The sequence below is a fragment of the Pyrgilauda ruficollis genome, unplaced genomic scaffold (genome assembly GCF_017590135.1).
Source record: "Pyrgilauda ruficollis isolate IOZ18807 unplaced genomic scaffold, ASM1759013v1 scaffold15, whole genome shotgun sequence".
NCBI classification, from domain to species: domain Eukaryota; kingdom Metazoa; phylum Chordata; class Aves; order Passeriformes; family Passeridae; genus Pyrgilauda; species Pyrgilauda ruficollis.
In genome coordinates, this window is record NW_024513654.1 from 6,899,576 (window position 1) to 6,914,823 (window position 15,248).

General features: G+C 39.9%; 1 protein-coding gene across 1 annotated transcript in view; it reads left to right on the forward strand.

The window, feature by feature from the left end:
- GFRA1 (GDNF family receptor alpha 1) overlaps nt 1-15,248 on the forward strand; it is a 132,639-nt gene that overhangs the window by 93,481 nt on the left and 23,910 nt on the right. The window contains exons 5-7 of the mRNA XM_041461639.1: nt 5,524-5,633; nt 10,713-10,847; nt 13,966-14,144. Of these exons, the coding sequence (XP_041317573.1) occupies nt 5,524-5,633; nt 10,713-10,847; nt 13,966-14,144 (424 nt within the window). The remainder of the gene's footprint in view (nt 1-5,523; nt 5,634-10,712; nt 10,848-13,965; nt 14,145-15,248) is intronic.

Genomic DNA, 15,248 nt, shown 5'->3' on the forward strand with positions numbered 1-15,248 from the left:
GTGTTGGAAAAGATCTGGATCAGCTCATGTGAGAGAAACTGCCTTCAGTATTCAGGTCTTGGGAGGCAAATGGTTTGCCAGCAGAAATTTCCTTTTTTACGCTTCCCACTCCCCAAAAAGTACAAAGGCTGAGCTGGATGTCAGGATGCAGCATGGGATGGGTTCTTCCTGGGGACTCCAGGGACAGGCAGGACAGACCCTTTTAGGCTGGGCTCATCCCACCACCCCAGCTTGGGCATGGGACATCTCCGTGGGGACAGGATGGGACATCAGCCCATGGGCAGATCTGGCTCTGTGGGGCCCATGGCTGAGCAGGGCAGGAACATCAGTGTCTCAGGGCCTGGACACTGTCATTGTTTGAGAAGGAGGGTAGCCACCAAACACAAACCAGCCTTTTTGTTGGAAAAATTTAGTGGGGTTGCTGTTTAAAAAGTACATGGGAAAGTGACCTCTTAAATAAAAATGTCAGAATTTGTAGTTGCTCACAGGTGCTCAACAGTGTGTTTAGATAGCTGAGGAGGTGTAAGATTTATTAATATTACACAGCTCTAGTGTTCTTTAATGAAAAAGAGATGGATCAAAGCTACTTTACTACGTGCAGGGAGAGTCATCTCTCGTTATGGAGTTCCTCTGAGGCTTTTTTCATCCCACTGGTTGATAGAGTTGCTTATGTGGCCTTTGCCTCATTTTCTCACTGTTTATGAAAGAAAGAGAAAATGAAATGCTCCTCCAACAATGAAGCCATTAGTCTGGCCACATACCAGCCCTTGCAACCAATTCTTGCACCCCAGCAGAAGCAGCACCACCCCAGCCATACAGGAGCTATTTGTAGCCAGAGTAGGACGCTGCAGTTGACCCCCACGAAAGAAGAACAAGTATTTTGACTTGTTGTTTTTTTCTGTAATGGTGCCATTTATCACTATGACACACATTCATTGACTTAGTCTGGCTTTTTTCAGTGTGGGATTTATACCTCTTTTCTGTTTTGAATATTGATGCTGCACTTCCCTTACGTGACTGCACTGCCAAATGGTGTCTAGACACTCGAGCAGCTCTGACTAATTAGTGTAGTCACCTCAGTCTCTCAGCTCTGGCATTTACCTACTCTTTGTGTTACTGCTATAAATAGGTGCCTAAACACAAGCAGCAGAGCAAGGAGAGGTGGCAGTGAGCATGTCCAGACCTCACCTGCCATCCCTGAGGTGTGGCACAGGAGCGCTTCGCTCTCTGCATCCCTAACAGGGCAAGTGCTTGTAACCACTCACTTGGACATCACAGCCTGCGTGTGGGCAGCCAGCAGGAGACCTGAGCTCAGTGTCTTGCTTGGTGTGAGCATCACCAGTGCCAAGGCAAGGCTGAGAGAGGTTTCTCTCCTCAGGGCTCAGCCCTTGTGTACCAACAGTACAGTCAGAGAGGAAAAAAGAAGATAAATCAACACCTGCCATCCCAGTGAGGTGGGTACTTGTTGAGGAGGAATCTGGTTCAGAGTGTTGCTTTCACTTGCACCAGATCCAAACTAAAAATTGTAAAAATTTTCTGCAACTTCACAGTTCTTATCAGAACTTTTAAATACTGCACCAGTGCTGTAGATGCAATAGCTAAAGCTGAATTGACCAACCTTAAAGAGGAAGAACTGATAAATATCAAAGATAACTTCAGGACATCAAAGAACTTTTACAGAACCATGAGAACAAAAGGTAGTGGAAACCTAATCAATGTTGCCTATGCAACGGGTTGTGCTAATGTAAAATTAAATTGCTTCAGAAATTATATGCAGATTCAATACAATACTGCTATTAAAAAAGCTTATTTGTAAGCAAATGTGAAAGTTTTGAATTATCCAAGTGAGTATTTGAAGAGCCACTATCATAAGGAGAGCAAATTAACTTTGCTTCCTTTGTATTTTTAACTGTTACAAATTATTTTACTGGTACTAATACAAAGCATTAGAGAATAGCAGGTTTGGGATTTTTTCTCTTCTTTTCAGAAAGGCTGTTTGTTGTTTGAGCAGATTTTCTTTGAATTTGCTGATGGGATTATTCCTATCTTCCAGCTAGTGGTATACAAAATATTTCAAGTAAGCTTTCCAGAACATCTGCAGGTTTTCCAGGGTTAAGATAAGACTAATTTAATTTGTGGGGGTTTTGCCCTACAAAGAGATCATTTTTTTGTTGTTTTTGTTTTTTACTCTTCGTGGACGAAAGATTTCTGAGCAGTACCCCTTATTTATGCAAGGAAAAGGGAACACATCACAAATGTGGCTGTGCACAGTGAGGATTTTGTGACAGAAAAAGAAATTAATAGTTCCTTTTAGATGTGGTCCTGCTGCATGTTATGAACAATGTAAAACTCTCTCTCCAGCAGTGAGATGCATCTGTGTACACTGCACATGTAAAATTGTGCACACTTGAAGGTACATGTGGCAAATTCTGTTTGTTCTCTGGATAGCAAAACTGCTCAGTCACGGGTTAGAAACCCTCAAGTTGCCACCTACAGGTTGCCTCCTGCTGAAAGAGCACTAATTCAATACAGTGCATATTTTTTGATAGGACTGCTCTTATCAGATTGCTCTGATTCTGCATCCCTAAAAGGTTTGTCTCTTTTACCCAAACAGTTCTTAATATTCATGTGCAATCCTTTAGGATTAATGGTTCTCATTAGGCTAATTTGTCTCTCTCTCTAGATAAATAGCAGTACCGCTGTTCTGGTGTTCGCTGATGAGCACACTTTCATCACTGCCAGTCTGTTGGAAATGTTTGGGGGTAGATCTTCAGTGAGTGCTAATCAGCAGATCTTCCCTGGAAGTACTGGAGTATTTTATGGCAGATAGGTCTCTGCTTTTTTTTTTTTTTGGCCTTAACTTCATCTCCAGTGCAGATGAATCCACATAAGTATCAGGTGTAGTTGACAGCTCAGGAGAGGGTGAGAGCTTGGGTTGTGTGAAGTTTGGATGACTGGCTAGGGAAGGGTTGTGTGATAATGTCCAGTAATGCTCAGACCAGAGCTATCTGAACTGCATTTGACTTATGAAAACTTAAATGTGCAATGTTATCACATCATTACTTTTTATGACCACAAAAATTCTTCAGAAATTCACGTGGAAATCAAGGTGTATGCAAAAGAGATCAGCAGAGCTATCTTTAGCCTCCTTTAGGGTATGCAACAAATAAGTTCTTTAAGCAGGCTGGGTAGTAAATGACTGGTTTATTCCATGGTTATCAGTTCTTAGAAACATTTAGAGAAGAGGAAGGTATTTAATGATCTCTGGACCAGTGCACCTAATAACCTAAGGGAGAGCTGGACATTCAAGAAGGATGAAATGATTGCAAGAAGTGTTTTCAGGATTATCAAGATGCTGATTGTATAATCCATTGCCAAAAAGATTTGTTTGTGGTCACATAAATAATGAAATTTAGATCTGAGGAGCTACTTTGTTTTAGAAATACAAGAATACTGTATATGCAGAAGGCTTGCCCTTTCTACCATGGCAGAGGTTTTTCATACTAGATAGATGTAATAGGCTCTATTCTGTTCTAGCCTGACTTCATCCAGGTATTAGTAGAATTAGAAAAATCCTTGGAAAATGTCAACTCTCTTTGTTCCCAATTGATCCAAAAGCTGGATTTGAGCCACTGTCTTAATTACAGACTGGGAGAGAAATCACTGCAGTGACAGAGGGTTTCCGTTCCCAGATTTTCTTAATGGTGCTGCCATTTATCTCTTTCCATACCTTGAGACCCATTTCCTCTCAGCCTTCTCCTGGCAGGTACAGTATCTGTTCACCAGCTAAGTAGGGATTTTATGTAAATTTTGAAATATATCTATACATACATATACACACACATATGTATGTATGTATGAAAGTTTGCTAGAGAGGTTGACTTTTTAAAGTTAATAAAGGCAACTGGGTACAGAGGTCCATCTCAAGGTGAGGTGGTTAAATAAGGCAAGAGGAGTGAAAAGCTTAGGGTTGACTGTGGCTTGAAGGCAGCAATGGATTTGCTGGTGTCAGTAGAGTTAGCAAGAGATGGAACTAAAATAAGGCCATGAGAACAGCTCTCATAAAGTCAGGTATAGGTTGCATGGAGTTTATTTATAGGATGCTTTCTCAAACTAAGCCTCTGAACCTTTTGATGTTTGCCCGTCGTTACTTTCAGGCCAATTAATGGTGTGTATCCAGTCCCATTCTGGGGTAGGTAAAACAATAAAGCAAACAAAGATAATTAGTCTCTGGAGCATGTAAACAAATAAAGCAAATCACTTGCAAATCACTTGTTTCTGCTAACTTTTGTGGGGTGGTTGCAAAACTGAAAAAGAGCTTTTATATTGCAAATCTGCATAAGGCTGGAGCAGTAATGAAAATTCATAGATTATGCTATTCTGATTTTGAGAGGGCTTTGCAAAGATTAAGCATCTTATCCTGAGACATTACATGGGTTGTCAGATGCAAAAGAACATTTTTATACCTATTTCACAGAAGAGAAGATTGAAGTAGGGAGGTGATTTTTTTTCATAGATGAAGGAGAAAATAGCACTTTGTAAATAAACAAAAGTCACTACTCCAAGATTATAAGGCTAAGATGGGCAGGGGAGTGACTGTAGGATGTGTGACCTTGACCCACCTCATCAATGCCTTGCAAATTTTACAGACCTGAATGGGAGCATTATGTGGCCTTTAAACCACAAATAACCAGAAGAGATCCTGTTAGCCCTTTTTATTTCAACATGGGGGTGATCAGTTGATCACAATACAGCTTCACTCCTGGCCTTAAAGCACCTCCTGCATGGAATCAGTGCTCTCCCCTCCTTGGCCATGGGCGGGCTGAGGTGAGTGAAGATAAAGTGACCACTCAGCAGCAGAACTCGATGCAGAGCACACTTTCCTTTCATCTCAGCCCTGGAGTCAGTACTCTGGAGTTTGGATAAATGCAGGTTTTACAAGAACAAATAGGTCTCTGTGGCTCTGGGGGTGAGGAGGCTGTGCCAGCTGCTCCTGCCTGCTGCCCCAGCTGCTGCTGCAGGCCTGGCCAGAGCAGGGTGAGCCCACTCTGGAAATGTGGGAAACCACCAAGGCAGCTCCTGCTTCCAGTCTTGCAGTGAGAGTCTTGCTCTGTAAGCACAAACATACAGCTTTGTGTAATCAGTAAAACAGCAGAAACTGTGCTCTGAATAAAAGACTCTAGTTAGAGTTCAGATCCAGGCAAAATGACTCCTCATATGATAAAATCAGTCTTTGTCTTTTTTTCTTGGCATGAAAATGCAGAACATTTCTTTTAGTAAAGGGCAGGTATTTCCCTGTTGTTCTGTTCCTTTTTTACTGTTTTGTTACACTTTTTTGTTCTGACTTCAAAAATAGATTCTGGAAAGAGATGTGTCTTAGAAAGAGACTCTCAATAGCTGAAATGTGTCCATTATGCATTTAAGTTAAAAAATATTAAGGCTTGTCCAAAAACAGAGAGTGTAAAAGGTAAGAATGCCTTCAGGCTTGACTTTTAAAGAGATGCATTTTTCTTCCTGTTGCAGATCTCGCCTTGCAGATTTCTTCACAAACTGCCAGCCTGAGTCACGCTCTGTTAGTGGCTGTCTGAAGGAGAACTATGCTGACTGCCTGCTGGCTTACTCGGGGCTCATTGGTGAGAGGGCAGGGAAGGGTGGGGGCTTGCTCATGAGAAAAAAGCCCAAACTGCATTTGGAAGGCCTGTGTGAAATAAAAGCTGGAATATAATGCTGTATGATATGATACTAGGCCAGTTTCTCCACCTACATGGAGTGGCCCTGCTTTGCTTTACAGAGGTTCTTGGGGTAAGCTTGTACATGACAAGAAAATTAAGGATGGAAGGTAAGGAGAGAAAGGTGCTTGAATTTGACATAAATGCAAGTTTAAAAGTAAAGCTTATTTAGAGGGTTGAATGTAGACAGGAGTGAGGAGTAGGAAGTTAACAAGTGGAAGTGCAGCTTGGCTGATATTGCAGCTGTCATCACAGGTTTGGGTAAACACCTTCAGAGAAAGGTACCTGGATCTGAGGCATGAAACAATAGATCAATGCAGCCTTTTATCAATTCCAGCTGCTATTCTTTCCGTGATATCCTTCTGTCCACTCCAAGTGTTTTCAGAGATTCCTGTCAGTGAGATGAGCTGAGACCAAATCTGAAATCCTCTTTCCTCCTCAGTGTAGTTATTTTTGTTTGTTGTCACCTTCCTGAGTGTCAACAGGCACAAGGATGCCTTTTTGGAAGCCGGATTCCACATGCCACCCTCAGTGTTTGATTCCTGCAAGACAGAGATCATGTCAAGAAGCTGAATGTGTTGTAGAAATATCATAGTTGGGCAATAAATAATAAGCGAATGTCAAAACTCCGAAACAAATAAATTTGAAAGGCCACCAGATAAAATGTTTTTAAGCTTACAGCCTGCACCTGCTGCAGTGCAGTAATATCCCCTTCTGTTGGGCATGAAGGTGCCAGCTGAGACCCTGAAGCTGATCCTGCTCTTAAATAAATGTCTCTGGAGATAAGATCGAAATGAAAATATTTCTAGAATAGCTTGGGTTTGCTGGAAAATGACTGAAAGCTATCCTCAGTGGCTTATTGTTACCACTCTTATTACTCTAGCAGCTAACAAGTGAGGTAAGTCCATGTGGCAATGGGTAAAATGAGATGTGATGGCTTCAAAGGATATTCTTCTACCACTGAAGAGATTAAGACAGTATGCAAAGGCTATAACATCTGAGCAGTTATGACAGACTGTCATTTGACTCTCAAACAGAGAATTGAACAGCCTTGAAATCTGATCTTGTCAATGAGATTAAGAAGTCTGGCTGCTGGCAAGGAGTAACTAACAGATACTTCTGGCTAAGAACTGCCAAGTCCTTGCTGGACCTAGAGAATTTTGCTGGCAGTTCTGTTGGTTTCATTTTTCAGTTTAACCTCAAGGATGACCCAGTTCCTCTTGTGAGGTGTTCTTGTGTTACTGGGGATGACCATGCTGCAAAACTGTCATACATCAGAAATGTGGAATGGGGGCCCAAGCAGTTCAAATCAGAAGGAGATCTACTTTTCAAAGGGAAAAATGCACATTTTTCTTCCTTCCTGCCACCCCCTGGAGACTTGCAAAAGAGGAGCCGACTGGTGTTAGAGAGTTTTTGGTTCTTAGCAGTAATTCTGTTAAGTCAACAAATTACCAAAACGTTTCTTGTGCTGAAGCAGTAAATTCCTGCTTCTGATATCAATCTGCTGTGAAAGTGGAGTAAGGCAGAAATCAGCAGTATAATCTTTCAAATGTCTGCTTGATAGATATAAAACATAAGAAGAATAGTTACACTGTGGATAAGAAGCTGCTACAGATCCATTCGTCCATCAGAGATTCAGGATCTCCGTTTAATTAAGATGAACTATTGTTAATTTAAAAAAATTGTTATTTTGTTTATTCATTTCATAAAATGTAGCAAAAATTGCACCTCCACAGAGTTTCTTCAGGAAACTGAGGCTTCTCTATAGAAGGTACAGTGAACGTGAGTCTTTCCTCAAATACAGGGATGTAAATGAGGGTTAACTTCACTGAAAGTAGTGGAATCTCACCTAAAATTCATGACTTTAGATGGAAATAGAGCCAGTCATAGCTTTTGTATGAGGGGCTTTATCAATCAAATAGAAAACAGTCTTTAGAAGCTGCTTGAATATTTGCATCAGGGTGTTATATATATAATTTTAAAGATGTGTACACATTACAGGAAGTTGAAAAACCTCAATTCATTGCTTTAGGCTCCTTGTTGTAGTATAGGGATAAGTTAATTTTTTTTTAAATTATCAGAAAAATATAAAAAATAATCAATGTAAAAGGAGACTGTGGGTAGCCACATTTGAGTCAGTGCTTTGGTTACAGCCTGGCTAAGCCATCTGGACCTTCTGCACTCCCACATGAATTAAGTTTTGCTCTAAGTGCTGACTTCAAGATCTGCTTCAGCATTCACTTTCTGACACATTTTTCCTTGTCTCGAGCCAAATCCATCCAAATTCCCTGTTATTCCCAGGAATTCCCTGAGAGTTTGTGTGAATAAGCTGGACTTGATTTTGGCCAAAGAAACTTCAGTCCCTTGTCCCTTCTCCTGGACTCAGCATCCATCTCCTTGTTAATTCACCCTAATTTGAACAACCTCTGGGCTGTGTTCAGGCCAACTCTGCTTTTGTCTAAAATGTGGGGTTCTCACTGCTGGCTTTGAGACCATGCCAGAGCTGTTTGATACCTAGAGCTCAGAAAACAAGCATGTCCTATTTTACCATGGTTTCTCTGATCCCTTAGTGTCCCTCAGCAGAATTTCCAAGATGCCAGCTAGAGGAGAGTGGGGGAAGGGAAAGGCACATACGTTGCAGGAGAAAAAGAAAATGCACCCCAGGAAACCAAGCATATAATCTGCTTGGGTTCACATCTGCCCCCAGGTTTAAGTGACAGACTGATTTTCTACTAGCTGCTCTTTCAGCCACTCTGTTTTTGCTGGATGCACAGTTTGTGTGCTGTGTACACACTTTCCTTGTCCTGTCTTTCCTGTGTTCATCAACCCTAATTGTGCCTTGGTATCTGTTACACTTTTAACCCCTGTCTTAACCCATTTTAATTACCTTATTACCTCTCTGTGATAAGAAAGTCTTACCTCAGTGACCTTTTTAATTTCCTCAGTACCTTTCTGTTTTTTCAACCCTTCACTAAGCATTTGCTAATTAGAAGTTTTTTCAGCCTACTATTTTCTTTCCATTTGCAAAATCCTCTTGATTTTCTCTTTCTCACACTTTTTTTCATATCATGTTGCAAGGTTGAAATAGTGTTCTGAACCACCACATGGATGGGGGAGAGACATTTTAATGTGTTTTATTTTAATTTAACATCATTCCTCTTCTTATTTATCTACTGTCCAGTTTTCATTAACAATGCAAATTAAATTTGCCTGTTTTACTAAATTCTCTATCTCCATTTAATGAATTTGAATCATGCTGTTTACTCATGTACCAATCTCATGTGGAATTCAAGCAATTATTAATGCAACTATCTGTTAAAAAAGCTGCAGGAAGCTGCAGGTATGGGATTATAGTCAAATTTAAGAACATCCCAGAACAAGAGAAAAGATGCTTTTTGTGACTCTCACAATGAGACCACATTCATTTTCACATCCATTACTGTCTTCCTCAGGCCAGCCCTAGTGCCTGTTGTCCTTTGTCTCCCACATCACATATGAGGCAGTTTGCATGTTGATTTGTTCATTTCCCAGCACTGCCTGGTGACTGAAAGGCTATTAGACATCACTCTGTGATTTGTGTTATTTCTAATGTTCCTTTTTTTAGCTTAATGTTTGATAGCCGTTTCCCGTCTGTTATTGCAGAATGCTGGACTCTGGACCTATGGACCAAATTTTCTCTCCTAGTGTACACTTTCGGTCTCTAACATTTGTCCTTCATCTATTCCATCTTCTTAATGACTACTTCGATGTCACTTTTGAGGAGATGTGATCACATTTCCTCACAATATATGACCTGTCCTAGAATTGCAAATTACCGAGTGAGGAACATGTTCCCTGAAGCTGCTGGCAGCTGTTCAGGTCTGGAATACCTTTCCCTTTTTGTTTAATTTTTCCATTTTGGTCAAACAAATAAAATGAAGATTGGAACTTCTCAATCCTTAGGAAAGTTTGAAATATCTGACCTGCTGGGGTAATGCATTCATTAGTGGCTTGAGCAAGTGCTCATCATACAACAGTTTCCTGATCCAGATGAGTGATGAACACTTGCTGTACATCTTTCAGGACACAAAATGCCTGCTTTGGTTTAATTTAATTCTTGGTTGCCTTGAGCTGGCATATAAATGGGAGAATATTTGCCCAAGTTTGTAGCAGAGTTAGAATGACCCTGTGGTTGAAAAGTTATTGACAATTTTTAGGAAATCATCACTTTACTGAGGAAGTAGTGAAACAGCAGGATTAATTACAATTTATTACCTGCAAAGAATCTGCTGTACCTTTTCATGCATGCTGGTTTTTGCTCTGTTCATCGCCCTAACCCACTCTGCTGGCAGGTCCCTCATGAGCACCCTGGGGTTAACACTGCTCCAAGATGAGGTAGGGCTCCCTTCATCATCACCAGCATTCTCCTTGCTCAAGCATTTCAGAAATGTTTTTCCAGTCTGGCTGCAGACTCAAGGAGGAAGCACAGGTCTGGGTATCATTTCAGCCATTTATTTGCAGCTAGAATTAAAATGAGAAAAAATACAAGCAAGGAAGGAAAATCAGATTTTTAAGTGCAGCTCTAAGGACCCAGTCCACGTGTGTTTAATTTGGCAGCAAAGCCCTTCAAAGAGGAGCTCACCTTCTCCCACACCATCCCTCCCTCTGCCACGGTTTTCTACCTGTCAGTTCTGCTGATGCAGCTCTCTGTGGGAATCCTTTTTGGAGGGAAGAAATGTGTCTTCGACGTGTGAGTCGTGTTACAGTCCCTAAAGTGCTTGCATTCAAATGGCAGAGGGTGTGAAATGCAGCACAGGGCTGGGTGTCAGAGGCTGAGAGGAGCCAGGAGCTGTCAAATCTGCGGGTCAGAGCCCTGCTGTGGGTCTGTGTAGTGAATCCAGCCCCGAATGCATGACTTCCCAAGGGCTGTTTGCCATCTCAGGGTGGGAAGGAATGTTCCAGTGCAGGGGTTGCTGACAGTGCTGTGCTTCACTCTGGTGACAGGCACCGTGATGACACCGAACTACATCGACTCCAGCAGCCTCAGCGTGGCCCCGTGGTGCGACTGCAGCAACAGTGGCAACGACGAAGAGGAGTGCAAGAAATTTCTGAATTTCTTCCAGGACAACATATGCCTTAGTGAGTACAAAATTAGGTGCCTTCTTATGTGTTGCAGAGTGTTTTCTGGAATTCCTTTACTGCTTACGACACATCGAGGCCATCACTTTGTTGAGCGTGGTTCTGTTGTAGGTGTAAAAATTAAAAGAATGAGCAAATATGCCTGATACTGTGGTTCATGGCCGTGATTTCAAACATGAGAAGCTCTTGGAAAAACAAAAATAGAACCCAAAGTTGTATGATATTAAAATGTGTTTACAACACAGGTCATATTTGGAGCCTGACAGTCAGGCAGCATCTTTACCATGGAATTGCAACACCTGAGGGGTTTCTGTATAATTTAAGAACTTCATATAAAAAAGACATGTAGTTTAGGATATGAAGAATTTGCCATAAGTAAGTATAAATTGGATTGTGCTTGCAGTTTACAGACAACTTCATTTTTTTTAGGATATTGGATCTCAGATGCCTGGTTTTAACACAAGCCTGGATAGTAACTATTGTAAAGATTTTGTTAAATTATTGATTTTTTTTTTTTTCCTGTCGGACTCACTTCCAAATTAGGGACTATTATAAATTTCAGAATGGCTCAGTGGAGTCGATTTTGGCAGGTTCTCTTTTCAAATTTCCTGTCTGCCTGGAGCAGCATAATTGGATGATGTGGAGTGTGCATCAGAGTTTTAATTTCAGATAAATGAGGAGACCAAAAGAGCTTGGCTTCCCTAGCCTAGCAGAACAGAAGTTGAAAGGATGCGTGATTGTCCTCTGAAATTGCATTAGCAGGGCAAGCCCAGGGAGGGGAAGGGATTTCTTCACCTGCAGGACAGTGTTGGCATAAGATCAGAAAGGAAGATATTGGCCATACATATTTAGGCTTAAAATGGGAAAATTTTTAACCATCAGACTAAAGTTAAGAAATAGGCTTCCAGCAGGAGTTTTGAGGGTAAAAGTGGTTTTTAAAGTCATATTTCATCAGCTTATGCAAAGAAGCAGACATCATTGCTTTTTCTCCAAAACAGTAAATGAACTCAGTGATCCAGACTGGCCCATCCAGCCCTACAGACTTGAGCTGATGCTAGGGCAGGGCTCAGTATTTTACTAGAGGCTCTGAAAATCCCCATTGGTAGCTTCTCAAGAGGCAGCATTGCTGTGAAGTCACGGGGAGGTCTGTGCACAAAAACCTGAATTGCTCTGTGATATACTATTTATTAAGCTTTGGAAGAGCAAATCAATTACTCAAGTTCATTTAACAAAAGAAAAAGGGAAAAGAGTTGGAACTTTAGGAGGGGTAAAATTTAACAATATGCCATCAGACCTTCAAGCCTAATGGCAGTTGCCATTTATATCTATTGCAGTACCTCAGATTTTATTCATTTGTGAAATTGTTACTTTCTAGAGTGTTGCAGGTTCCTTTTGGAACATAAAGACAGAGTGATTCCTTGTCCTTTCTTTTGCCATCAGTACAAAAGCATTAATGAAGACAAATCAAAGACACTGGAGGTTACTGGGAGACAAATTATGTCATCCTAGCTGCAAGATAATGTCTTTCTCAGGAAGAAATTAAAGGTGTTTCTGGATTTTCTACAAAGTTTTGTCTTTCACATAGAATAGGAATTTTAAAAAATTTTTATTTTCACTGGTGAGCCTTCCAATGCCTGGAGAAAATGTCATTAAAATCCTTCCCACTTTTTTTTATACAACACAAAAACTTCTTTTCCCACGGTAGGAAGAAACTAGGAATTTATTACTAGTCTGTTTTTCAGTATATTCCCCCTTCAAAATGGAAAAGAAACCTGTTATTTGGGGCATTTACAGCAATGATCTAGTTTAAGTTGCTCATTGCAGAGGGGCTAGACCTTGAAAGGTTCCTTGAACCCAAACAATTTTGTGATTCTGTCATAGAATCATAGAATATGTCAGGTTGGAAGGCACTCACAAGGATCATCAAATATGATTGTATGAAATAATTGAAGACTAATTGTAAAGGCTGCTTGTTACTTTGAAAACTGGAAGGACTGCAGGTATTTCTGTGGCCATTCTTGCTACAGTGGAAACAAAGAGTTACTGTGATTTTAGGAAATACTGCTTTTTGTATTGCCTTATGCAGGGAAACACAAGAAAACTTATCACATCCCTCTCCCTACTTTGTCTCCATTAATGCAGCTCATTCTGGTTTTTTGCAAGTTCTTCTCTTTGCATCTTCTGAGAACTAATATCAGAGTAAAATACATCTTCTTCAGAAGGAAATTACATGTAAATTATTTTATAAGGCAAGGAATGGCACTGAGAAGAAGTATTAATAACTTCCACGTATTAGTCCCCAGTGAAATTGTTTGATTTCATGTACAAAGAATTTGAAATAAGAAATCCCCAAATCCTTGTTGAATCCCCAAAGACCTGATTAAGAACTGTTTTTCTGTTTGTTTATAAAAAAACTCCAACCAATTTACTCTTGCTATAAACACACTCTTTAATCCTGTGAAACTGTGATAAGCTTTTTAACTTTTATATTCTAAAGTTTTAGTTTAACCATGTTTCCCTCACCCAATTGTGCAGATTTTGATTGAAAATGGTAAGGAAAAGATTGCCTTAGTTAAACTATTTTGTAGTTATAGGCATATTAGTTTTACTACAACAAGCTGTAGAAATAAATATTTATCCTGTTCTCTGTTTTCAGTTTGCTCTGTAGCTTCACCTGCCTGAATTAGGACATGACATTCAAACTATATTTTTAATCTTGAAATTAAATTTTTGAGTCTTTTGGATGGTAACAAATATGATTGTGGTAAGTCTTAAAGCTTCTGTCAATAATTACTGGAAACATTACAAAGAAGAGGCTGCACCAAATAATTATGTGACCCTAGATTTTCAGTTCATGTTTCTCATAGGTTCAAAAATAGGACGCATTTTTCAGCATAAAATTGAGTTTCTACAAATACACATTTAAATAATAATAATAATAATAATAATAATAATAATAATAATAATAATAATAATAATAATAATAATAATAATAATAATAATAATAATAATAATAATAATAATAATAATAATAATAATAAAAACAACTCAGTTCTGCTTTTTGCCTTTTTTTTTTTTTTTTTAGAAATAGAAAATTGCCTGTAATTTATTTTCACAGAAAATGCAATTCAGGCCTTTGGCAATGGCACTGATGTGAATGTCTGGCAGCCAATCTTACCAGTACAGACCACTACAGCCACAACTACGACAGCTTTCAGACTTAGAAACGCAGGGTCAGAGACCACCAACAACGAAATACCCTCCCACAATGATTCACCAGCATGTGCAAACCTGCAGGTAAGAGAGTTTTCTGCTTGTTGTTGTGCATAAATGAAAGTTTTTCATGGATACCTGTCGAGGAGTCTCGCACTGCCTAACTAGATGCCTGCCTGAACTGGAATATCTGTTTATTCCCATGGTGTAGTTACAGGCTGCATATGTTGTGAGCTGTCAGACACTCTTATTTTAAATCAGGAACTTGCATATCTCAAAGTGGACTTTATTGCCTCACTGTCTCAGAAACAGGGGATGGTATTTAATTTCTTATCACAGGTTTGAATATGAATGTGGCACTCTCCAAATCCTGCCAGGGTATGTCAGATTAAATTAATCCCTTGAGTACTCCTAATTCAGAGGGAACCCTTAATGTGAGCTAGCATGTCCTGCTGCCTTCTTTCTTATGTTATTGGCATTAAACTCAAGAAGGTTTTTTGGCTGAGTAGATCTGGGTATTAGGGAACATATGGTGCTGCAAGCTACACATTGAAGAAGCTGGACAAAGATAAAACTTTTGAATTAGGCACCCTCCTGAACTGAAGTCGAGGTCATGATGTGATTTTGGCCAGTGGCTGTAGTGATTTTCTTTGACACTTAAATTAGGCTATTGATAATGATCATTGATTCTGGGTTTAGAGGCTCACCACTTGCTGGAGACAGTTTTTGCAGCTCTTTCAAAGATTGAAGGACTTGGGCAGGAGAAGACAACAGAACCTAGGCAGGAAGAACGTAGCAGGAAATGTAAAATGAAAACATCCTTAGGCCAGATTGGAATTGGGCTGTAAAAACTTCTGGTGGTTTAAATACAAAATTAGGTCAAGCAGGGATAGATCAGCTTGTCCTGTTTATTTTTGTCTTTACAGAAGGAAAATTGCTGTGTGACACAAATATACGTGTCCAAGCTTTAAGGTCTCAGCTGGTATTAAGATAATTTTTTCTGTATTTCTGGATTTCACTGTTAAAGCATTGATTTTTCACTTCCTATTAAAAAAAATCACTTTGTTTTCTTAATATTGAATGGTTCCATGTCCACTGAACCAGAAATATTTTATTTCTGAGAAGTATATTTTGCTTCTTAATTTTTTCTGCTCTCTCTCCTTCATCCTTTTCCAGTTCCTGCATCTA